At 38.0% G+C, this 27247-nt stretch overlaps 1 protein-coding gene across 5 annotated transcripts in view; it reads left to right on the forward strand.

Moving 5' to 3' along the window:
- Window positions 1-27247, forward strand: part of LOC117529754 (transcription factor 4-like) — a 236245-nt gene that overhangs the window by 101480 nt on the left and 107518 nt on the right. For 3 of the 5 annotated variants that reach the window (XM_034192606.1, XM_034192604.1, XM_034192605.1), the window contains exons 4-5: window positions 4683-4809; window positions 8189-8238. The exons of 1 other annotated variant lie outside the window; for it this stretch is intronic. In XM_034192606.1, coding sequence (XP_034048497.1) covers window positions 4683-4809; window positions 8189-8238 — 177 coding nt within the window. Of the gene's footprint in view, window positions 1-2744; window positions 2984-4682; window positions 4810-8188; window positions 8239-27247 lie in introns of those variants that run through there. One more of the 5 variants, XM_034192609.1, reaches the window with a different exon arrangement.

The following is a 27247-nucleotide window of genomic DNA, read 5'->3' on the forward strand; positions in this document are numbered from 1 at the left end:
CCTGTGGTTAAAATCCTCTCACCCGGCTGCTGTGTGCTGGAATCAACCACGCGAATATAAATCCCATGTGATAATCCAACCATCGCGGTGTCCAGAGTTGCACTGTGCTGCTGAAGTGAGCCAAAATACAAAAAAAAAAGAAATGATGATGTGATGGGGGCTTAACACCTTCTCCTAACCCTAACCATAACCACAATGTACTTGTCTCCCTTCCCCTAACCCCAGTCATAACCCCCCCCAGAACCGCCCCCCATCACCCCGCATTTCGAGTCCCCGTCTGGCACGTGTGCGATGAGTGAATGGTTAATTTGCATAATTGCACCAAATGTCTGCATATTATCTCTATTTTGTTATTATTATTATTTTTTTGTTTTGTTTCTTGATCGTGAAACTAGAGCTTACTAACAGGGCCCCTATGTTCAGTATTTGTCAGTAAACATGTGCATAATGTTGTGAATGTCACACACTGTCGGCCATGGTGTCCCTCACATTTTTACTTCAGTGTGTGCGCTGCTCTGAGCCCACAGCATTGCGGCCTCACTCACACGCTTCCACTAACTCTTTTACCATGTCATGTTTATTCCGTTTGACAGAGAACCAAAAAAACTATCCCTGCATGTCTCCTCGTCATTTCCAGTCATCCATATAGCTCACACTAGATATAATTTCTTTTCTGTTCTCATGTTGACGGAGAGGAATTCCCAGTTCCCAGTGCCTGTTTACATGGATTTGCACATTTAAATATGGGCGTGGAAAGGGAGGAGCATGGTGCGTGTGCATGTGCGCTCAATTCTACGGAACGTGCGTGGATCCATGTGTACGCACACTTTGATACATGTGAATATTTTTGTGCTTGCTGGGTTTTGGCGTACGCCATGTTTCAGTAGGAAATCCACACAAGTCTTTGTATATGAGGCCCCAGTTGTCTGCCTTGGTGGTTGCCATCTAGGACCTAAAGCTGTTCTTTGGTATCATGAATGCAGTGAAGTGCGGCACCAGCTTATGTACCCAGAGTTAACTTGATTAGTACATTTGACAAATTATTGGTTGATTGTTATCAGCTGATCAGTATATATGACATGTGACTGGCTGATTGGCTGATTCATTTCGGGGATCAGTGGTTCTATTGGTTCTTCTTTCTGGTATCAGCCAGATTCCTCAGATATTCAGGAAAGTGTTCATGTGTGTGTATGCGCGTGAATCAGCTGCAGCGTTGATGGCGTGCAGGTGCACTGTTACCACGCCAGCACTTCCAGGTAATTAATGACGGTGTCTCGTCACAGCGATGGTATAAACGTTTGAACATTTTTTTCCCAAGTCATATGATAAAAGACTGGAAGAGAAAATGGAGGGATCAAGGAGGAGAGAGTTTGTAAATCAAAGGAAGACAAACATTATTTTCACTATTTCATGTCACGTCACTGTGACATCATGATGCCTTACTTCTGGGTCGTGCTGCAGCTGGTGTGTTGTAAGTTGCATGGTGACTAGTGAAGCTGACTAGCTGTGGTTACCTAGCATGTTAAGTCTAATTACTCGGAGACCTTATTAAATACCTGAAATCAAAATATCACATCACATGCTCTCCGGACCACTGGGCCTCAAGATCTATATAGATTTTTTTTTTTTTCACCAAAATTCTTAGATTGTAAGTGATAGAGGGTTGGAGCTTATGTGATCAACAAATCCATATTTAAATTTTGGGTCACTGAAGATGAATAGATTTTGGTGGTGTTGTAAATCTACCCCAGAATTTACCCTTTTTCTTTTTTCTTTTTTTTCTTTTTTACATTGTTAGCTGTTTTTGAACATTTTCACTTTATTACATGAAATTGTTGTCATTTCATGGCGGTGATCATGATTGGCCAGTACTATGCCTCCTGATGGCCCTTCTACTTGGTTTTAGTAGTAGTAGCAGTTTTAGAAAACGCAGTAGACGCTAATAGTAGTTAATGTAGTACCCGCAGTAGAAGTTAACAGCAGTTATTCTAATACTCGCAGTAGAAGCTAACTGTAGTTATTGTAGTACTTTCAGTAGACGCTAACAGTGCTTATTGTACTGCTCGCAGTAGAAGCTAACACTGGTTATTGTAGTATTCGCAGCAGAAGCTAATGGTAGTTAATGTAGTACTCGCATTAGAAGCCGACAGTAGTTACTGTAGTACTCACAGTAGAAGTTAATAATCGTGGTATATGAATGGATGTAAACAGGTAGGGTCGGTTCCAGAGACAGATGGGTGGATTCTCTCTCCTCCGGCCCATCTTGTTGCCAGGGCAACCGGCCCGGCTCGATGCTAGAGTCTGAGAAGAAAAAAGAAAGAAAAGATTCACAATCAATGAGACCCTTTTTTGTTTTAGTGGGAACCCCGTTTCAGCCCCCAGCACGGGGACTGAAGCGGTCTGAGGGCCTTTGTGTCTGACTCGCTGCATGTCTGTGTGGGAGTGACTTTATTTAAGACAAGGACTCTTTTGTTTTAAGCCTCAGAATGGCTCACAGACCCAGTCTGGCCCTGTAATTGGCCTACTTAGGTCCTGTTTAGCATGTGAAAAGCTGTCCTTGGCCTGAGCTAACTCTTGTTTTCAGCCTCGGACGTGATGCTCAGAATTCCGATCAGCCCTAAAAACATCCCCCCAAAACACCCTCGACTTTAAATACTCTGCATGCTAATTACTTAACGAGAACGCAGAGGGGACCAAACTTTGATTGGGGGGGTCTTTCCTCCTCACTAACTTTTTTGTGCCACTTTACAAGAAAAACAACGTCTCCTCGCCGTCTTTTCTTCCATTCGTCTGAATCGACCCAGATGCCACTTGTTGCTGCCGAATCATTAAACTTGATAAGCGGGACAACGTGTGAGCAGTTTGCTAAGTGTGAGGTGTAAACCAGCATCAGAGTATCAGCACAGCAGCGAGGTGACGGTTAGATGCTGAGCCCGGACACCAAGGTGTCCTTGTTGAGGAGCATGGCCTCGGCCTCATCGAGGTAAAGATTGAAACTGCAGCTTCTTTTTTTAAAATTCTTTAATATGTTTTTTAAAAGGTAGTAATGAGTTTTGATACTCATGCTGACGCAGGAACTGAAGCTAATGCAGGATCAATATTATCTATTGACTTGTTGATGTTGACATGTTTTTAGCCCTAGTCTATCTCAGCGGGTCTCTACCTAAACTGTATGTCTATACCAATCTATCAATAATGGAAGGTCAGTCTGCATAAATTTAAGTTTGATTAGCCAACATCGATTGATCAATTGATCAGTAGGTATAATTTACACAGCGGGCAGTTAAGATCTTCTTTATTCCAAAGTTTATATCATATTCAGCCATTCTGAGTTGAAAGTTCACTTTTGGTGGTGTTGAAATATCAACTCTTTCGTGGTTTAACTTTCTGACACTGGCCGTGTTACTTTATGACATATGAAAGTGTATTTTCATACAATTATACTTTAACACAGTTCAGTATATAAAACTTAATTATTTAGGATTTTTGTTTGTTTGTTTGTAGTAAAACAGACACAGATGTGTCAGGTTGGGTTTTAACCCACAACCTAGTTATTCTCATAGCAACATCATTCAAAATGTAAACTGTCCCTTTTACTAATTTCTCACTCATCACAGAGTTAAAGTGACACTTTTACAATTAAGTAACACTATAGAGACATAACTGAGAAAAAAACTCCCAACACTTTGAAGCGTTTAACGCTGAGTTTGTTAAAAGTTACACTATGAGTTAAAATGAACTCTGATCTGTTTGACTCTGAGACTTTGACACAAGGTTTTGTTGTATTCTGGGTATTAGTCAAGTTGTCTCTGCAGATCTGTCTTATCTAGTTGGTTCGTTCATTAGCTAGCTGTCTAGCGTACGCTATTTATATGTTAACTGTGAAATGTTAACATTCTAGATTTTTTTTTCACATTCTGTCATCAGTAAAAACTATTAAAAGCTGATCTTTGCCCTTCACCTGTATATCTCAGATTTTATTTGATCGGTTTTCATGTCATTCATCACTCGTGCCTTTTAATTTTATTTTGAACATTTCTTTTTACAACATTAGTTTTGGTGACACTTTTTTGTAAGTTGACATTGGGTCGTGAGTTAAACCGCATAAATTTAAATTCACTTTGTAATCATATGTCAGCTAGTCATCAGGGTGGAGATCATGTGACTGCTGAGCGCAGATTTGGACTCAGTTTTGGGAGTCGAGGTGTTTTTTTTTGTTGTTTTTTTTGACAACTTGATTAAATTTGTCAGGGCTGATTCAGAACATTTTTCTGTTGTCCATGTATTTTTTCCCCTCATTATTTAAAAAAAAACTTACTTATGACACCCCAAAAGCCTTTGGACTTTGTCTTGGCTGCTTTAATGATGTTTCAGTGTTATTTATCTGTTGGAGGTTGTGACTGACTTCTTCTTTTTTTTTCTTTTTTTTTTTTAAGAATTCTTTAATTTCATAATTATAAACACAAATCTTTGTTGTTGTTTGTTCAGGTGTGACTTGCTTTGTTGTTCACGTTATGACTGAGGCACGAAACAAAAGGTTTTGTTTTTTTGAGAAATGTCTTTTCCTTCCTCTGATAGACTGATTTTTCTTTTCATTGACCACACTGTTTTCTCTCGTTCTCTCTCTCTCTCTCTCTCTCTCTCTCTCTCTTTTTCACTGTGTTTATATGTCTCTCACCCAGTCGTTACTGGGTGGTGATTTGGGTTTGGGGAGTCCCGGCGCGGCGTCGCCCACCAAACCGGCCGGTCAGTATTACCATCACTATAGCTCCAACCCGCGGAGGAGAGCTCTGCACATGGATGCCATGGGTGAGACCACGCAAATGCGCGCGCACACAGTTATTAAAATAACTTTTCTTTCTAGACTAACAATGATTAGCACCTCTGTCTTGTTATCCAGTTTTTAGTTTCTAAAATTATTGCATGAACGATTTAGGGAGATCTTGAGATTTTATTTTGAAGGCCACTGACTGAAGTAATCTCAAGTCCATGAATAAATTAATATTTCTGAGTAATAGAATCAAATGGGTGTGGCCTCTTTTTTCCAACTAGAATGGCACTCACATAAGTGCCTGTCTCAATAAAACCCACAACAAAATAGCATGAAATACAAAATAACATCAGTGATAATTAATAATAATAATTTGGTAAGTTCACCCCTTTCTTTTAAATCTTTGTCCAAAATTTTTATTTTTAATTCCAGGATAAACACAGGTATTGTTGTTGTTTACATATTACAGCTTGTGTTTTTAATTTGGTGTTTTTTTGTTTGTTTGTTTTTTAAGTTTCCTGGTTTTGAGCCTATGTCTGAATCCACCCCTACATACGCAAGATCAGAATTTTTGTAAAGTTCCATGTAAATCTATGTATTAACATAAAAATATTAATCAGTGGTGAATCAGCATAAATCATTTGGATCAGATTTTGCCTACAAACATTTTTCTATTCCCATCATGTAAAAAATGACGACTGTGTTCTCAAAATATTCATCATACTCAAAATAATTTTATTTCACTAAAGGCATGATTCCATAATAATAATAATAATAATATTTTTCTTGGTACTTCATCTTTAGTGACACTAATATTTTGTCATCTTGAAAAAATTCAAACTAAAACTACAAATGACTTTTTGTTATTGTTCAGTATGAATGATTATATAAAATTTTAGAAATTGTTACAAAAAAAAACATACCTGTCACATTGTCTTTAATCTCAAATTAGGCAGTTTTAATCCAGTTTACATCAGGTAATATTATCTTTAAAATCTAATTAAACCCAGTCCGTTATTGATGTAGAACAATTTAAAGATGGTTACAAAATCAGATTTTAACCACATTAAAGTGAGTTTGAAACTCTGTGAAGTATTAAAACCAGTTACCATTATTTGGTAAATAAAACCACAAAAAGCAAATTTTTACAATTGAGAAGCCAAAATGTTGCATTTTCTTGATACTGATTCAAAAGATTCTGCAACAAATGTGAGCTGATTATTTGTTATTAGCTGTAAATGTTTCCTCTTTTATTTAGAAAAGGATCCAGTTAGCTTGACCTCAGGTGACCTGAGGGTCACATTCTGCCCTCACGCCAAATGATCCATATCAGTACAACAATCTGTATCTGGATCATCACATCTGAAGCTTAATTGAACCACAGAGGTGAAAATAAGTTAGAAATCTGTGACACGATTTGTATTTTCTTATTTTAATAATTCAGCAGAACTGTGATTTTATTGTGACTCAAATATTATTATTATTATTAAAAAAGGAAGCTAACTCAAATATTTAAAATAAAGAGGTGTCTCAGTAGTAAAGTACAGGCAGCTGTTTGTGGCTCTCGGGCCAGACATTTAAGCACCCCCGCCAAAACATCATCTTGAAATAACAGCTATGAAATAACAGTTATGGCCTGACAGAAGAGTGTGAACCAAACCCACATGGCTCTTCTATAAAGGACAATCTGTATATTTTGTTTCATTTCTTATTTAATTAGAGAACTAAGGACACAAATGAAGATATGATTATTGACCTTGGAAGGTTTGCAGGAAATTATCGCTCTCTATCAGTTAAACTATCTCTGTTATTTATGTTCATTAAATTGCGATGATGGAGATAAAATGTTGAGATAATATCGGTGTTTGTTTCACACACGCGTATGCACGCTTAAATTTTGTTAAATTATAAAATAAACATTTGTTTGACAATTTTGAAATAAGATATACGCAACAAGACATTTCTATTATTAACTTTAAAAGCCAGTTTAATTTCTTTATAGCAATTAACAAAAGGTAAAAACCCAACATGTATTGTGTCACATTTAAATGACGTTTGTTTTTTTAAAGAGCAATTTTCAAAATTTCACAGTTTTTTTATTAATTCACTAATTTTCACTAATTTTATTAGCAGACGGTGGCGTGCTAATGCAGCACTTCAGCCACGTGAACAAAATTGTTGCATCACAGCAACATTTTGGAATTTATGCTGAAATGAGTTAAAAGAACCCTTGAAAAATGCACAAATGCCCTTTAAACAGTGTTTTTGGAAACAAGAGAAAATTTGTTTACATTAGTCATGTTTGTAAAGAAAACCTGATCTGCGTTTCGTGCTACAGACTGCTACCATGCTTTGAAAAACTGTTTACAAAATGTTCATTAAATGACGCAAAGAGAACAAATGATGTGTTGATTTCAAGCTGTTTGACTTTGAATGCTAGCTGTTGTTTCTGTTGTATGTCATGTCCGAGAAATTAATGAATGCACAAATTGTTTTTTTTTGGTTTGCGTTTTTTTGTTCTTGTTTTTTGTTTGTTTGTTTGTTTTTTTTGGGGGGGGGGGGGTTAAAACAAACCCAGATTTCTAAAATTTTACAGTTTATGATCAGTGTTCTTTAGAATTGTATCAAGTTGACGTCAATAAGACTTGCTCCTGTTTGTCGTTTTTGGCAGCAAATTTAGCACCAATACAGAAAAAATAGCATTGAAAAAGATGTGGGCGATCATAATTAATTATAAGCATTGCATCAGTGTGAGAAATGTTTGTAAGCACAGCTGTAAAAAAAAAAGTATTTTTTAAACAATCATTTGTAAAACAGTGCATTTTTTAAAGATAAACTGAATTGTTTCTATAATTTTCTGTTCGGTAACCATCCGAGGACTCGGCCTTTGCCCATCATCAGGTGTCTCCATTTTACGAGTTGTTGATGTCACGTTCAGCGAGGTCTCTATTAAAGCAGCATGTCGGCGTGAACGTACAACCACCGCTGCTCGTTTTATTCCTTTGACAAAGCAGATACTTTGGCCCTGGTCAAATGTTTTCATGTCCTGTGCATGCGTGTGCGTGTGTGCGTGCATGTATGTGTGTGTCTTTATAAAGCAGGACAATCCTGGCCATGCTGCAGCCTTGGTAGCATTAGCCTTGAGAGGACACAAACACTTTCCAGTTAATAGACCCCTCCCTCAGTCCCCTTGAATGAAACCCTGAAAAATCACACACATGAAAAACCCGTCCTGCTTCCTTTTATAAAACCACAAAAGAATTGTACTCATCTTTTGTATTTTCTGCATCTTACTGTGTCTCGAAGCTTCTGTTGTAAATTTGTTGCACTTTTTTCCCTCCTGAGGTTAATTAAGTTAAAATCAAACCACCAACAAAAAGCCTTTTAATGTGATGTTTTGTTGTTTGTTTGTTTCAGAGGTCCACACTAAAAAAGTGCGGAAAGTCCCTCCCGGCTTGCCGTCCTCTGTAAGTGATACTCAGCTTTTGTTTTATAATCCTGTTGTCTGATGAACAGAACCGAACTGCTCGTTCCACATTTCTGCACATGGTGGAATCTTCAACAGAAAATGAGTCAAAGTGTAAATGTGGAGACAGAAAAACGTTTCTTTGGGTGATCTTTACCGGCGAGACGTTTACTGAGCTGTCGATCCGGACGCAGACAGCTGTCGCCATTTTACCATCCTTTCATGTTTTTGAGGAGAAAAAAGAAACAGACTTGCCTTCCACATTTATTAATCTAATAATGAATCAATTTTATTATGATGTTTTGCAAATAAAATGTAAAATGACAGCAAAAATTATTTCATTTTGAAATAGTGAAATGTTAGAATTTAGTTTTTGAAGAAAATAAAACGTGAAAGAAAATCTAAAAAATATTTATAAAAATATAAATAATCATAATTATGTTCAGAACAGCATCATCATTTACTTCTTAAATGTGCGGATGTGATGTTTTTTTTTTTGGTGGGGGGGGGGGGGGGTATTTGAAAAGGCTGATTTTAAATGGACAAATGTGGTTAAACTTTTAAAAATCTGATTTAATTTTGGTTTTATGTGGTTTTAAAAAATTTTAAACCAGATGGTAGCTTTTAAACTGATCAGTTCAAATGGAAAAGGGATTTAAAGTGGCGTTAGTCCATTTTACAGAGTCAATAAATTAAATGCTAAAATGATGAACAGTTTATAATCACAATTAGATTTAAATGTGATGGACTGAGAAGAAATCACATTTTAATACAATGTGTTAGCGAACATTTTCAGTATGTCATTAAAAAAGCGTTTTTCTATTAACGTTCCAGGATTTCACGTCACTTTGTTCTTCGAGGTGAATTACGTTCATGACTTGAGTTTGGTTTGATGCTGGAGGAATTATAAAGATCAGTTTCAGAAATCAGAAAATTAACTAAATGAAATCATCTTCATTATCATTTACTGTTAACAATTAATCTAGTAGACTTTAAACGACTAAAAAAGAAGCAGAAAAAAATTGTCTTTATACTGTTTTGTTTAAACCAGCGTGTCTGTGGTTTAGAATCACTTTCTTTAAATTCAGATTAAATGAGTTTTTGGTGTATAATATTTTCAACACCTTAAAATCAAATTGTAACACATTTGCCCTGATAGATGGCGGCTTACCTAAATCCCTTTAATTTTGTGAAGAGAAAATTCAAACAATTAATTCTTCTCCAGTTTAACCCACCTCAAATACAGTGTAAAATCAATTTTAAGGTTTTTTTTATTATTATTTTCAGACTTAAAAAGAAAAGAAAAATACTCACATTCATTTAGACTTTTCCACTTAAATCACTTCCAACACTACATGTATTATCAAAACAGCTGTTGAATAACTAATCAATTAACTAAAATTAAACAGGTCATTTTTTTAGAGTAAACAGGAAATGCTGATGGTTGTTTTTCTCTGTAAATGTTTGGAGGTGTGACATGAGCTGACGGTTGCACATTAATATTTCACTGATGGATTGTGAGCTTTGTCGTAGTTTGCGTGTGTGTGTGTTTGTACCAGTTTTTTGTGTTCTTGTTAATTAACGGTGTGCGGGGTCACAGTGCAGACATCTTGTTTAAATTCCATCTTTTACATTTTGTGTTTTTGTGGCTGTGAAGAAATTAAATTCCAATTTTGTAAATTGGAGCAGAAATAATTGTTAGCTGTGTCTCTGGATGTTTTCAGTTTTTTACTTTTGTATGTTCTCATGTTGACCTCGTTAATCGGCAGTTAGCGATGGCTGAATGTACGGCATGTCAGCCGCCTCCTTCGCTCTGCGGGAGTCCAGCTTTCTGTGGTCTTGGCCCGTTTTGTTTCCCACCCACCCTCTCCTGCCTCCCCCTCAGGAGCTCGTGGGAGAGAAGGACGAAGGATGAGACAGGAAGGAGGAAAGAAAGATAGGAAGCGAGGCAGTAAAATAAATGAAAGGAACAAAAAAATGTGTCAGAGTGTGTGTATAGATTTTTGCTGATTATATCCATCAACCTACAGAGGAGGGTGAAGTTTATGTTTGTTAGCATCTCTCTCTCTCTCTCTCTCTCTCAAAAAAAACAAAAAAAAACAGAACAGCCCGTGAAACTTTATTCCACAAAGTTTCACGGGCTGTTTTTGTTTTTTGTTTTTTTTTGGGGGGGGGGGGGGGGTTCTGTTGCAGTGAAATCTGCATTCACACAGGGCTGATGTGAGTGACGTTTCTGTATTATAACAAAAATACAAATAGGATTGTTGTTAATCACATTCTGTCATTCCAGTCTTCATGCTTTCATGTCTTCATTCCAGTATTCATGCTTTCATTTTTAGCAGGCTTGATTATTGTAATGGTGTTTTCACAGGCCTTAGTAAAAAATCATTGGGACAGCTTCAGCAAATTCAAAACGCTGCAGCAAGAGTTCTTACAAATACCAGAAAATTCAGTCACATTTCACCAGTCCTCAAAAATTTGCACTGGCTTCCTGTGAGTCATAGATTTTAAAATATTGTTGTTGGTATATAAAGCGTTAAATGGTCTTGCACCAAAGTATATACTAGATATGTTGATTCCTTGTGCGACGCCCAGAGTCCTCAGGTCATCTGGGACAGGTTTACTGTGTGTCCCTAGAATTCGAACTAAACACAGTGAGGCAGCCTTTAGTTTTTATGGTCCTCATTTATGGAACAAACTACCTGAACATCTGAGGTCTGCCCAAACAGTTAGTCTATTTAAATCTGGGCTTAAGACATTGTTATTCAATGCTGCCTTTCTATAACTTATTAAATATTGTATTATTTTATATATATATATATATATATATATATATATATATATATATATATATATATATATATATATATATATATATATATATATATATTTCCTTTTATTGTAATTCAAATGTCTTGTTTTTAATGTTCTTAATCCTGTAATGTTAAGGTGTTTTTGTTTTTAATCTTGTGAAGCACTTTGAGTTTCTTTGTGCATGAAAGGTGCTATATAAATAAATTTGCCTTTGCCAGTCTAGTTGCATTTTTGAACAATCGCTTTATGTAGTAATGTTTCTGCTTGTCTGACTGTACGGTTTGATTGTAATCAGCTGCTGACTGTCCAACTGTGAGGTATGATTGTAATTGGCTGCTGCCTCTTTGACTGTATATTTGATTGTAATTGGCTGTTGTTTGACTGAATGGTTTGATTGTAATGGGCCGCTGCATGTTCGACTGTATGGTTTGATTAGAATCAGCCACTGACTGTCTGACTGTGTGGTATGATTGTAATTGGCTGCTGACTGTCTGACTGTACAGTTTGATTGTAATAAACCGCTGTTTGTCCAGCTGTACGGTTTGATTAATCAGCCACTGGCTGTCTGACTTTATGTTTGATTGTAAACAGCTGCTGTTTGTCTGACTACAGCTTGATTGACATCAGCCGCTGACTGTCTGAATGTACAGTCTGATTATAATCGGTCGCTGTTTGTCTGATTGTACAGTTTGATTGTAATCAGCTGTTGTTTGTTCGACTGTACGACTTCATAATAATCGCCTGCTGACTGTCCAGCTGTACGGTTTGATTGTAATCAGCCGCTGACTGTCCGACTGTACGGTATGATTGTAATTGACTGGTGACTGTTGTCCGACAGTACAGTTCGATTGTAATTGGCCACTGTTTGTCTGACTGTACGGTTTGATTGACATCAGCCGCTAGCTGTCTGACTGTACAGTATGACTGTAATTGGCTGCTGACTGTACAGTTTGATTGTAATTGGCCACTGTTTGTCCGACTGTAGGGTTGATTATAATCACCTGCAACTGTCTGACTGTATAGTTTGATTGTAATCAGCTGCTGACTGTCCACCTGCATTGTTTGATTGTAGTTGGCCACGGACTGTCCAACTGTACGTTTTGATTCTGACCGGCTGGTATTTTCCTGATTTTGAATCTGTGTGGCGCAGGACGGTGGCTTAGTGGTTAACACAGTTGCCTCACAGCTAGAAGGTCATGGGCTTGATTCCCACCTATGGCATGTTCTCCCCATGTTTGCGTGGGTTCCCTCTGGGTGCTGTGGTTTCTTCCCACATCCAAAGACATGCATGTTAGGTGGATTGGAAACTTTAAATTGTTCGTTGGTGTGCGTGAGGATGTGTTTGTTTGTCTATATGTGGCCTTCCGACAGACTGGCGTCCTGTCCAGTGTGTACCCCTCCTCATGCCCTATGACTGCTGGGATAAACTCCAACCTGCGTGACCCTTAATTGAAGTGAGTGAGTGAATCAGTGTGTTGTTGGTATTTGCTTAGTAATCTGTCCCTGCTTCCCTTGTTTTGATCAAGTCTTCCTCCTGAGTTTGAAATAGAGACATCTGATTGGGAGCTTCCACAGCAAGGAACAAAATCTCACCCAGGTCACACCGGTTTGTTTGCTGCAGCACCGAGTCTAAGTCTATTTCAAATGGGATTAGAACTCAGGCAAAAATCTCAGAAAATTTGGAAACTCATTTGATGCAATTGATCACTTCTGGTTTCAAAACCAAACAGTTAATTTTGTAACATTTAAAGACACGTTATGGTGAACAGTTAGCTTCACCGTTAGGCTTTATAGCTTTATTTGCAGTTAGCATCAACCACTGTTAGCATAAAGACACTCTGTGGCTGTAACGATGAGTATAAATAGTGTTGAGCGTTAAACCTGAATCTCTAGTAATTCCTGGAAAACATTTAAAAGGTTTGTGCTTTGCGGGTTTATTTGCCTTTTCAATTTTTTTTTAACTCTTGTATAATAATTCTGACATTTTGTGACCCTGGTGTCATTTAGAATTTTCTAAATTTGTTGTGAATTTAGGTCCTCTTAAACATATTTTTCCCTGTGAACCTTTTAGTCAAATCAAGTGTCTTTTCATGTTTTTGTTAGCTTCTTTTTAAATGAATTCTTCTTCTTTGGTGCACGGCATCCCCGTGCGCTGCGACTCTCTGTTGTTTGTCAGATTTACTTTGCTGACTTGATGATTTACTTTGAAAAACAATTAAATGTCACTTGAGAGGAGAGCGTGGGACGTCTTTGTAATCAAAAGGAAATTAGCTAACATTAGCAGGTTGCAGTGTGTCGCCTCCTCGCTGTTTTTCTTTATGTCGGCTTGATAACACATTATATTTTATTTTTTTCTTGTGCGTGTTGTTTGTGTTAATTTGGCGTTTGGACGGATGCAAGCGGTGGCGGCTTGTCCTCAGAGCTTTGCTAATGCTGATGGAATAAACAAACTCAAATTTCAAGATTAGCCCCAAAAATGATCAAATCATTCAAATGAGGTCATTAAGGGAAATAGAAATAAAGTGACCAGAATTATCAGCATGTTTGTTGTTTTTCATTTTTGATCCCTTTATTGTTTTTTCTAATGGAACTATGTTGTAGCAGCAGCTTTGTCTCTGTTTGGGGATTTGTGGTAAAAACCTGGTGGACTTTTATTCACTACTGATTGCCGCCAAACTGCTGAATCATTTATATTGTTTCATATTTTATATTTATTTATTTAATATGGTATTTTTATATTTTTATTCATTGTGCTGCTGATGATACTCTGCAGAGACACTAATGAACATTTTAACTACATAGTCTATTGGAAAGGGGCGGCTGTAGTTATACCCTGTGGTTGATGTTGGTATTACATATTTTGGGTTTTGTTGTGGTAATTTTGGAGGAAACAGACAAGATCCAGGACTGAGTAGTGAAGGCGTGCGCTCAAATGGGTTCCCTGCTGGTCTCATTGGATTTAAAAATAGTTTAAATTCTTATTAAAACTTTGGCCTAAATGTTCACAATGTTTTTTTAAAGTTGTTTTTCTTTAAACAAAATTTCTTGATGTGTGTTGTTAAAATGTTTCATGTCACATTTGTGAAAAACAGAAAAATAGATACAAAAATAAATGAATGAATGCTTTAATCTAGGAACCAACTCTGTGGGGTTTTAAAATGTTGATTTTATGAATCTGTGATGGACTGGCATCCTGTCCAGGGTGAACCCTGCTGGGATAGGCTCCAACTCTTTTGTGGCCCTTAACTGGAATAGCAGGTATAGAAATTGAATGAATGATTTGATTTTCTCAATAAAATATTGTGTAAAACAAACAGACACTCTACATACACTATATCTTTGAGGGAGATCAATGTCAGCTTTAAATAAAAAAATAAATAAAATCAGCAGTGTCACACCTTAACGCCTGTCAAAACTGAATTCATTTTAAGCAATGAATCCTATTTGGAAACCGGATTCCTGTGAAGTGAATTAAGACCCCATGTTGTTTTGAACAGGTGCTCTGTTTTCTCTCTCTGTCTTGCTCTCTGTCTCTCTGTTTCTGTCTCTCTCTGTCTCTTGTCTTGCTCTCTGTCTCTCTGTTTCTGTCTCTGTCTTGCTGTCTGTCTCTCTTTCTCTGTTGCTGTCACTATCACTCTCTCTCACTCTTTGTATGTGTATGCTTTTTCTATTTTTTTGTTTAAAGTTGACAGCGTTAATTAAATTAAGTCAGGTCTTGTAGAAGGCTCAGTAGGAGATCCTGAGGTCCCTGGTGCACCGCTGGGATGGTGGTAGTGGTGGTGGTAGCGGTGTGTGTGTGTGTGTGTGTGTGTGTGTGTGTGTGTGTGTGTGTGTGTGTGTGTGTGTGTGTGTGTGTGTGTGTGTGTGTGTGTGTGTGTGTGTCTCTGTTGGGGGAATTGGTGGGTAGGAATCCAGTTTGGTGAGTCACACTGCCCCCTTCAGCTGGCCCTGGGTACAACAAAGGCCCGTGGACCTGGGATCTGTTATTCTGTGTGACTCTGATGTCCATTTAGCAGACAAACGGATGAGATGTGCAGAGCGGCTTTCTTAAAACACACAGAACCATCAGAACCTCTTTGTGAGTGAAGTGGTGCTGAAAATAAAGTCAAATTATCCGTGTGGTCGCGGGCTTTGGCACAGGATGAAAAGAGAGTGAAAAAGGCTGCAGCGAGGGAGGAAAGGACAGGATGAAAGCTTGATTAAGAAAGATGAAATTTTTAAAAAATAGGGAAAATGAAAGAAGAGAATGAACAGAAGAAGGACGGTAGGACAAAGGAGAGAGAAGGAAAGGAATACATGATGATGAAAGAAAAATGTGAGGAAGAAATTAAAAGGAACTGAAAAAGGAACAGAAGATCAGAACAAAGAAAATCAGAAAAAAAGGAAAGAAGGACAGAATAGAAAAGGAAGAAGGTGCAAAAATAATCTGTCTTCAGCATTATAGACGGCGCCATTTATACTTCCTGTGTGAACGAGAGAGGATGCCTGAATGTATTAAAACGAGTTTCATTAGACAAAAGAAGTCGTTTGCACAACAAACACGTCATGTTTGTGACTGAGCCGCGTTCTTGGCGTCAGCCCCAAAATGTCCCACACCGCCACACCGCCATCGCCATTTTGTGTCAGATGGCAAACTGACTAATAGAATCACAAAACAATACCCGCAAAGATGAAATGATTTAACACAAACTTACACATTAATTTACAGTGCTGTGCAAATTTCTTAGGCCTCAGTGAGCCTGAACTGTGATCTAGTGTGTAATTATTTTTAACCCTGGATGACCTCAGGAAATTTTTGAGCAATAGTCACCCAAAAGAAAAGACTTTTTATTACTCCTGAATATTTGATAAAGGAGTCATTCACTTTGTAAGAACTGGTGAAAACCTTTTCAAATTTCAGTCTACTTCATGTTTGAACAATCTCAGGTTCAGTAATATTGGTAAAAACGTGAAGATGTCTTGGAAAACAGGATTTTATTTCAAGTTCATAATATTTCAACATGATTATTTCAGGAACACAATGTGTCAGACCCGAACAGCTAAAAATGTTATTCAACTGCTGGAAGATTTAGAATGATTAAAAATATGTGACAGCATTTAACACTGTTGTTGTCCCTGTTTTGGTATAAAAATTGGCACCATGGTGTCCATCCATTGTGTCGTACAAAAACAAAAGAATATGCACACACACACACACCTGAAAAAAAATGTTTTGTTTTTTTTCTGAAAAACACACAGAATTGTGCTTGAGCTGCTGATTGTTCGAACATTTTAAATATATTTCACATGAGTTTCATGTTTCTGCACAAATGTTTCAGCCAGAGAATCCTATTTTGAGAGCAGACGTAAAAACATGCCGAGAGCAACCAAGAAAAAAAAATGTACGTCAGTAAAACCACAGGAACTTGATAAAAACGCAGTAACTTTATAAAGCCACAGTGACTTTATAAAAAGACAGTAACTAAATACAGTAAGTCTGTAAAAACAGTAACTTTATAAAACTATGGTAACTCCATAAAAACACAGTAACTCTATAATATACAGCAATTCAATAAAGCCACAGTAACTTGATAAAGTCATAGTAACCCTTTTTAAAATCATTCTAACTATAAAATAATGTAACTCTATAAAGCCACAGTAACCCTATGAAACCACAGTAACTCTATAAAATACAGTAACTCTATAAAGCCACAGTAACTTTGTGAAACCACAATAACTCTGTTAAAAACATAATAACTCTATAAAGCCACAGTAACTCTATGAAACCATAATAACTATTAAAAACACAATAACTGTTAAAAACACAAAAACTCTTAAAAATATAGTGATTCTATAAAAATACAGTAACTATAAAGCCACCGTAGCTCTGTAAAGCCACAGTAACTCGATAAAGCCACAGTAACACTATAAAACTACAATAACGCTATAAAGCCACGGTAACATTGTAAAAACAGTAATTCTGTAAAATCACAATAACTCCATAAAAATACAGTAGCTCTATAAAAATGCAGTTACTCTGTAAAAATACAGTAACTATGTGAAAGGACAGTAACTATAAAAACAGTAATTCTGTAAAATATCAGTAACTATAAAGATACAGTAACTATAAAAATACAGTACTCTATAAAGCCATGGTATAGCTCTATAAATCCACAATAACCCTATGAAACCACAGTATCTCTGTAAGAACAGTAATTCTGTAAAATCACAATAACTGTTAAAACACAGTAACTATAAAATACAGTGACTCTGTAAAACACAGTAACACTGTAAAAGCACATTAACTATAAAAACACAGTAATTTTGTAAAATATAGTTAACTCTGTGAAGACATAGTAACTGTAAACACAGTAACTCTGTAAATTAACAGTAACTCTATAAAAACACAGCAACCATAAAATCATAGTAACTCTGTAAAAACAGTAACTCTCTAAAGTGGTAGCACTTTGATAATTACATTAAACAAATGGTAAAATCCTAAAGGAAGCCCAAGCTGACGTGGAACATTGAACAAATTTTTACTTATCGCTCCAATGAGAAAAACACTTGAGAACAATCACTATCAGGAACTGGGACATGTAAATGTTTGAACATGTTTGACATAATAATAATAAAAAAAATCTATTTCTTCTTCCAAATAAGTTCCAAAGCCTCATCAGTTGTATTGGAAAGCATTTCTTTGTATAAATCTAAAAAAAAAAAAAGCATGATCTATTCCTCTGTTTCCGCTCTTCTCTCTGTCACATCAAGCACAAGAGACTTTATTTTACATGCAGCTCTTGCAATAGCAAAACAAAAGCTGCTCAGTCCAATGACTCATCAATAAAATCCTCTACTAGTTCTGATCGGGTCCATGGCCATATTAACCTTGACAAAGTGTTGACTTTAGCTAGCTGTAGTTGCCAATCTTACTTTTTTAAGCTAATGTATGACAGATGATATGTCGCTCATGATAAACTAACTGTTGACTTACAGTTTTTTGCTGACAGTCCATAAATTAGTTACAGTTTTCTGTTTTGTCAGCTGATATTTCTGAGGCAGCATGATTAGAATGACAATAAATAATACTTTGTCTTACAACATACCGACCACCACCACCACCAGGGGGCCCTGCAGGACTTGCATGAAAGTGTAACCAGTACCTGTTGGATCTGTGAGTGAGGTTTTTGTTCACAGCCTTGTGACCTTTACTTTCAGAGAGGATCTGAAAACTGTGACCATTTCCGCTTGGTGCTTTTTTTCTTTCTTTCTTTCTTTACAGCATGACCTCAGCCTGAAAATGTTCACACATGTGCGCGCCTGCTGCAGATGTTCCTCAAACATTCCTGAGCCCAAACATTTGGCTGCAATAACCGGCAGCTCCAAGGCCACAACATACAACACGCATGCATGCATGCACGCACACTCACTCACTCACATGCGTGTGCACACACATGCATGTACATAGATGCACACATATACATGCATGTACACATCTAGATTGGGTAATGTTTATAAAATAGGTAGCTGACATTTTTCAGGGATGGTAATAAATTAAGCAAAGCTTGTATAATGAGTTGGAATGGCATGTGAGTCCAGAATGTTTTTAGAACCTCAGACCTCAACAATTTTATGAAGAACTCAGGCGTTTTATTTTCTGTTAATGATGTAATTTTTAAATGTTAATTTCCTGTATTAATGGATTGAATGGATGAATATTTTAGCTTCTTGTTATCATATACACATTATTATTATTATTATTAGTAGTAGTAGTAGTAGTAGTATTATTATATTTTGTTATTATTTCTGTTTTGTCATTTGATTTTTAAATGGACCACAATAGAAATAAATGTTTTCACTTTCTTGTGTCATCCATGTATTTGTAACGTATTTACAATTACATATTTACAGTTATAATATGTACTTACATTGAACTTACTAAATAAAAGCACACACACACACACACTCTCACACTTATAAAAATGATTTACCACCCCCTGCTGGAATTGCATGTTAGTCCAGAATGTAATTAGCAATGATAGCTAATATCCATAGTTTCTCCAAAACTGTTAGTCCTATCAGTGTTCCATTTTGGCACCTTTCATCATTGATCCAAAATCCATAAGCATACGAAACAGCAAATGTCAGCTGTCCCCAGTCGCACGCACGCAGAGCTTTTGTTTTTTTCTGCATTCTACTACAAGCAGGTGCTTTTAATTTTTACAGACACACAAAACAGAGACGGTGGCAGATGACATCAAAAGAAATACTTTTTTTACTTATGGTAACGACAACATGACACTTGACTAAACTGACTAAATCAGTTGAACTACAAAAACAAAACAATAACACTAACAACACTGTTAAACTAACATCAACCACAATAACAACATTTAAAACTCCAAACTCCCATGGTGCATTGCAACAATGTCCACTGTTTACTGGTTAGCTAAGATTGCTAATTTCTCCAAAAATAGTCCTATGAACTTTCTGTTTTTGCAGCGTTCGTCCTAGACCCAAAATTCCAAACAGCAAATGTCAAGTCTCCCCGGTTTCTGCGTGATCGAAGCCACATGCACGCACACAGAGGCCACTTGGCTGTTATAATATAGATGAAAAATATCGTGTACAGAAACGTGTACATGATACATGTAACAGAAAAACAGAGAAAAGTGAATTTTTGGGAAAAGAAAACATTGTGCCTCACACATGACATCACACAGTCTGGGTTGCTGCATATCAGACCCTCTTTATGACGTCATCAGTCATGTTATTTAAAAATAAATGAGCTTTTATGTTCTGGCTTTAGTTCTAATGACAGCCATCATCAGTACAAAGATTTTTGGCAGCTGATTGAATTATCAAATGTCTGAGTTTCCTTGAATGAGACACAGAGTAATATTTGGAGAGCGCTGCCTGCTGACACGCTAATTATCCCGTGATCTTAACGTGACAAGCTGTCAAAACCATTTTCTCATGGAAAAAGGAATTCCTGATCACAAGAAAACAAAATGTGACACAATTATCTCTAATTAATCATCGAGTTGCTGAGTTTTGATTAATTTTTGACAGTTAGTTTAAAAGTTTGTGTGAGATGTTTTCGAGTTTAGAAATGTGGCATGTCTGAGCACTTAGCAAGTTCAAATTCACATATGATTATATTTTATTTTATTTTTATGTTTAAATATGTTAAAATATATTTAGGGCAGGTTTGGGATCATGAGAAAAATGTGAAAACACTTGACTCAGGTTTGACTCCACATTTTGAGAACTGCAGAAAGACTTTTTCTCAGCAGTTGCTTTTCTCCTATGCAGTAAATAAATCCATGACATGCAGTTTTTCATGTAAAACAAGGTGAAACAGATCAGATTTATATGTCAAACTGGATTTATCAAATGCTCACTTGTGCCCAAGAAATGTCATAGCCTTCATATCACCAGTAGTGGGCGTCAGATGTCCACTGGAAAAATATCCAGTGTGAAATCTGAACCATTTAATTCCCAAATACTGGTGACGTGAGACTTCAAATTTCGTTCTGTTACGATGACCATACTAACAGGGATATAGTTTGTAATGTGCCAACTATGAAAATGCTGAAATACACAATTGAAGGCTAGTCAGCCGAGCTCAGCGAATACAGTGGCAAACCATACAAATGCAGTGGCAGCCGGCTAGCTTGGCTACTTATTCGGTAGCCAACTTTAAAATGTTTAGCTCATTTGTTAGCAGAGTTGGGGAACAATTACTTAAAATATAATCAGTTCCTGAATATAAAATACAATCAGAATACTTTTGGAGTACTTACAGCATAATCTGAACACTTTTAACACACATAGCCACAAATGTGTTCTTTTTTTATCTGATAATAAATTAAATTATAACAGTTTTGAGATACTTTATTTTAATTTGTAATTCATAGGTAATTACAGTCCATTTTTAGTATGACGTGCATCGTTTTCAGTCATAAATTTTCAAAACTATTAAAATTTCAAAAGTATTAAATGTAATAAAAATTCAGAAGTATTGAAATGTCTTTGTAAGCAATCCAAAAGTATTCTGGTTGAATTGTATTTTGTATTCAGTAACTAATTACATTTCAAAGTAATCCTGACAACGCTGTCTGTGACATGTGTATTGTGATATCAGATGGTGATTTCACAAATTGATTTGGTGCAAAATCCAAGCCCCGCCCATCTCCGGTAGACCACACCGCCCGCTAACACATGTAATAAAACTGTAATAAACATTCTGACATGAATTTTAAGACTGGTGTAAATTTGCAGTGAATGTATAATTTAGCAAAAATACGTTTCAGATAATCTGAAGGTGTTCTGATGATTTCAATCAACAAGTCCCCGCCTCTTCCCTCACTTTATTCTCACACTTGAAGTGGGAAGTTTTTAACCCCCCGCCGTACGCTTCCCCACAATTTGTTGAATTTATGAAAAAGTTCCGTTCGTGAAACTTGAACAGAAAATCACAGAAAAATCACCATAAGGGCTGCTTTGCATTTTTAATTAAGAAACTAACATATGAATATATTTGCATATTATTGAGTCACAGATTAAATCATGCATACATAATTAGGGTGCTGCAGCTCTCCCGCTCTGTCTCCTTCTTTTTCCCTCTCTCACTCTCCTGCCCTCTCTCTCTCTTGCTCCCTCCCGCTCTCTCTCGCTTTCTTTCTCCCTCCCTCTCTCTCCTTCTCTCTCTCTTGCTCCCTCCCACTCTCTCTCGCTTTCTTTCTCCCTCCCTCTCTCTCCTTCTCTCTCTCTTGCTCCCTCCCGCTCTCTCTCGCTTTCTTTCTCCCTACCTCTCTCTCCTTCTCTCTCTCTTGCTCCCTCCCGCTCTCTCTCGCTTTCTTTCTCCCTCCCTCTCTCTCCTTCTCTCTCTCTTGCTCCCTCCCGCTCTCTCTCGCTTTCTTTCTCCCTTCCTCTCTCTCCTTCTCTCTCTCTTGCTCCCTCCCGCTCTCTCTCGCTTTCTTTCTCCCTCCCTCTCTCTCCTCTCTCTCTTGTTCCCTCCCGCTCTCTCGCTTTCTTTCTCCCTACCTCTCTCTCCTTCTCTCTCTGTTGCTCCTCCCGCTCTCTCTCTCTTTCTTTCTCCCTCCCTCTCTCTCCTTCTCTCTCTCTTGCTCCCTCCCGCTCTCTCTCTCTTCTTTCTCCCTCCCTCTCTCTCCTTCTCTCTCTCTTGCTCCCTCCCGCTCTCTCTCTCTTTCTTTCTCCCTACCTCTCTCTCCTTCTCTCTCTCTTGTTCCCTCCCGCTCTCTCGCTTTCTTTCTCCCTACCTCTCTCTCCTTCTCTCTCCCTTGCTCCCTCCCGCTCTCTCTCTCTTTCTTTCTCCCTCCCTCTCTCTCCTTCTCTCTCTCTTGCTCCATCCCGCTCTCTCTCTCTTTCTTTCTCCCTCCCTCTCTCTCCTTCTCTCTCTCTTGCTCCATCCCGCTCTCTCTCTCTTTCTTTCTCCCTCCCTCTCTCTCCTTCTCTCTCTCTTGTTCCTCCCGCTCTCTCGCTTTCTTTCTCTCTCCCTCTCTCACTCTCCCTCCCTCCCTCTCTCTTCTTCTCTCTCTCTTGCTTCCTCCCCCTCTGTCTCTTGTTCTCTCTCCTCTTTCTCTCCCTTTCTCACCCATCCTCCCTCTCTCTGTTTTTCAGCGGGCCATGGTTCTGACGGATGCCAGACACACAAACACTTTCGCCCTCTCCAAACACTCTCTCACTTGGTTCAGTTTATTTTTTCCACAGAAATTAGCGTCTGATTTTCAGTCAGAGTTGAAACCACATCACGTTTTCATGCTGATTAAACCAGATTTAAAAAAATAAAATAAAATAAAGAACAGGGTCCTTCTCTTACACCCTCTGTTGATCTGGATCTAAGATGATGAAACACTTTGACCTGAGGGTTGCCAATACAGGGACCTCAAACTGGCAACCTGTGGGCCACATAAGGCCCCAGAAGTGGTAGTTTATGGCCCACATTATCATGCATTGATTAATATTGCTCATACAATCATTACTTTAATTTTAATTTTTTTTTATTTTAATTTTTAATTCAAAGATCATGGGAAATTATTTTCTTTCCCATCAAATTATGAGCCCCCTCCCGCCCGCCATTTCATTAGAATAATAACTCATGTCAACAAAGCTGAATTTGTTCTCAACATTAAATGGGCCTCTGGCTTCCAGTACATTGTTGATTTATTGATCATACTATGGATATCCATGGTGAATTCTTTGAATAGCCAATCAGAAAGCAGACAGAGATGCTGATTGAAAAGTAGAGCTGGTGAGACGAGGAGAGAATGTGAAGGAATCCTCTCGATTTGAGATCAGAATGAAATTTGAGTTTGGCAGTAAAAGAGAGGGGCTGTCACCCCCAGAGAGGAGAGGAGGAAGTGCATAATGAAAGGAGACGAGGGTGAGTGGAGGAGAAGAACAAGAGGGAAGCAAAAGAAATAAGGAGAGGAGTAAGGATTGCAAGCTGTAGAGCAGAAAAAGATGGAAAATGGTTCGGGAGGAGGAGGAATAAGAGAAGAACAGTGACAGAGATAAGTGTGAGTAGAAATGAAAGAAAGGTGGATTAAAAAGCAAGGTGCAGGACGGAGAAAGAAACAGGAGAAATATGAAGGGAGGCAATAGGGAGGATAAGAAATGAGCAAATGGATTAAAACTTGACAAAAGTGCAAAGGAGATAGAGAACAGATAAAGAGAAAAGGTAGAAGGAGAAAAGAGGTTGAGTTGAGACAAAACAAGGGTGTGGAGTGAGGGATGGAAGAGGAGGAGGGAAAGAATGGGAGGAGAATCAAAGAAGGAAAAGAGAAATGGAAAAGGAAGGAAAGACAGAGAGGAAGTGAAGGAGGTGGATAGTAAAGATGAAATGATGGCAGGAGTGTGTCACATGGACCATGTGATGATGCGTTCAGGAACAAGAAAAGAAAACAGGTGTGGTGGTGTGTGTTTGTCAGATGTGATGTGTTCAGAGACTTAACAACACATAGTGGGGTGTTTTTTGAAGACATGGTGTGTTCAGTTAGATAGAAGGTGATGCATTCAGGAACACGTTTTGTGTTCACGGACATGTATGTTGATGAATTCATTTACAGATGTGATGATTCATGGGCAGGTCATGTGATGCGTTATGAACAAACACAGTAGTGTGCATGGACACAACGTGGTGCATTCAAGAACTGGCACAGGAGACAGGCGTGCCTTTATTGCAGGTGTAGTGTGTTCAGGGACATACAGTACGATCGGCGGGGGGGTGTTGGAAGACATTGTGCTGTGTTCTTGGACATACGTATCAGTGAATTTGTTTACAGGAGTGGTGAGTCATTAATGGGCAGGTAATGTGATGTGTTCATGGACAAACTGCAGCATATTGCATTCAGAGAAACACTATGGTGCATTCATGGACATAAAGTACCAGATGCTGCTTTTATGATGAAATATGGTGGTGTGTTCAGGGACATACTGTGCATTGGGCTGTGCTTATGGACAGATGTGATGGCATAATAGTGAACATGAATACGATGTATTCCACGTCAGTCTCATTCAGAAGACATCCAATAAATAATGACTCTGTCAGAGCCAGTTGGCGTTACTGTGGAAGGGTGTCTGTCCTTAATGTGTGTGGACGTTGTTATTAAAACTACACATGAATATGAAATTCACTGTGACCAAAACCATAGTGGGAGTAAAAGCAAGTAGTCAGTTCCTGATGAGTCGCTGTGTGATGCTCAGAGAGCCATATGCACATGAACACAACACGCGTCACATTTGAAGCCTCCAAATGACAACGTGGTCATCGGACAGGAATGATGATGATGCATTCAGGCGCAGAGAGTAGCTGTTATCCTCTTCACCTCCTTCCTCCCCTTTTTGCTCTTGGTTCCTCTGTCCATTTGACCTCTCATCCCCTCCTTTTCCCCACCTTCTCTCTTACACTTATTTCCTTGGTTTCTTCACTCCTCATTCTTCTTCGTTTCCTCTGCAGGTTTGTTGACCAAGCAAGCTTCAAGACAAAATTAAAAACGCTGTCTCTGCTTCTTTCCCTCAGCCGGGGTCAGTGTTTTGGTTTTATTTTTTCTCCCTCCATCCTTCTTTTGGTTCAGTACAATGTTGGGAGTGAGCCAGCGCCGCAGACAGATGGTCCACTTATTAGATGTGCATCAGCCCCCCTCCCCTTCCTGCATCTCGCTTTTTAATCAAATTAAAGCTGAAAGACGGCACAGAGAGGGACACAGTGAGGTTTGGGAGGTCTGCTCGCTTCTTTTAGGCTCTATTATTTTTTTGATGAGGATGAATGATGATGACGTTAATAACGATGATGTCACTGCGAAATGTGGAACACTAAACCCGCCTTCCTTTCTGCTTTTGTCATTTCCTGTGTGAGTGATTGATAAGTACGCTGCGTCAGTGCTTTCTTTTTATTATCAATTTCTATAAAAAAAATTATAGAAAATAAGAGCTAAAAAAGTGCATACTCCTGCCAGTGCCACTGTCAAGTTATTAAATCAGCTTCTCTCTGCAATAGCACCGTCAGGTAGTTTGTGATTAAAAGCAGAATTCTTCCAAAAATGCACGCGGTGTTAAAAGGATTGAAACTTCGAAGCTGTCTCAAGATTTCACAAACATTTCTCTGACCAATGAACCACAAAATCTCTTTAAAATACATTCATTTATATATTTATTTAGAATTTCCTTGTTTGCAAACAGAGCAAAGAGCAAATGTTTATTTAAAAGAAAACAACAATCATAATTTTACACACTTTGGCCCACACTCTCACAAGCGCCACTAACTTAGCTTATGGCAAGCTAAAAGTGGACACTCTCGTTTTGGCCGAACAACTATATGGTTTTTTGTATATTCTGTGTTAGTACGCACCCGCGGCCAACCTTCTTGATAAATTCCTGAGCAAAACTTAGTTCCCAAACAATGCTGTGTTTGAGATGACAGTACATTTTCATGATAACAAAAACATAAGGAGTATATTTGGCACAACAACTTGTGTATCTTGTGTGTTTTTACGCCTAAATGATAAGTAAGTCAGTACACTCACACTCATCCAGCAGCATCTTCTCATGTCGGCAAATTCAGCACTGGATCAGGCAAAAGTAGTCCGGCGAGCTATCCCACAATGCCAAAATAGCAGAGATGTCACTCCAATGTTGAGTAGGTTGATTTTGGCCTTAACATATTTTTCTTGTTTGATGCCTTCAGATCAAAATGTAAAAACTCAAATCTCAACATGATTGAATTGAAATAGAAATATACAACATGACATTAAGTATTGTTCAGTATTATTATTATTATAACTCAGCTGACAGAAGTTGTTTTAGTTTGGTGTTGTAAGTTTATTGGAGGTCAGTCAAATCACATATTAAGAATTATGAGGACAGGTTGGTAAATGGGTGGAGGGAAAAAACCCACTGGGGGGAAAAAAAACCCTTGTATTATTTATCACAGTTTATTGTCATAAGTGTAACTGTAACATTTAAATAGACTTTACATCCACCTAATGCAGTGCCCAGCCCCTCTCAATAGTTCTGCCACACTTTTGTGACCCTCACAATAATCCACACACAAGTTACGCAGTCTTTGCTGTCGCCTTTTGGTGGCCTTCTTCATGTGCTTCATGCGTGGCTCTCCTCGAGCATCCCACACAAGGTCAGCCTGGACAAGGGCTTGGTCCTTCCGCAAGCTCTCGATTTCTTTCCAGATGGTGGGATGCGAATGCCTGACCAGTTCATTGTAGCACAGATTTCATGCCTTGCTCAAGTTGTTGGTTCGGTTCTGCCCGTCGATGGTGACCTAATGAACATTCCAAAGTGGCGGGGGCCTCCTGATACAAACAGGAGGATGCACCTAAACCATCAAGCAATCCCACCTCTGTTTCAAGTTTCTTGGTAATATGTCACACCATATACCCTTCCATATTGGTTGTTTGATGTGTTTTGAAAGAATTCTCTTTTCATGGGAGATTAAAATCAGTTTTAATCTGAAACTTTGCATGATACAAGTTTTGTTCCTGGGGTTTTTTTTCTAGTGGGCCTTTTTTCCATGGGTTTTATTCTAGTGGGTTTTTTTTCTGTACCCTTGATAAACATGCCCAGATCAGCACATACTCACAAACTGAGCATGCACAAAGAAGTCTCATGAGGGAAGCCACCAAGACACCCATAACAACTCTGAAAGCAGTTAATGGGTTTGGTGGCCGTTACTGCAG

The sequence above is a fragment of the Thalassophryne amazonica genome, chromosome 17 (assembly GCF_902500255.1).
Source record: "Thalassophryne amazonica chromosome 17, fThaAma1.1, whole genome shotgun sequence".
In the NCBI taxonomy this organism is placed as follows: domain Eukaryota; kingdom Metazoa; phylum Chordata; class Actinopteri; order Batrachoidiformes; family Batrachoididae; genus Thalassophryne; species Thalassophryne amazonica.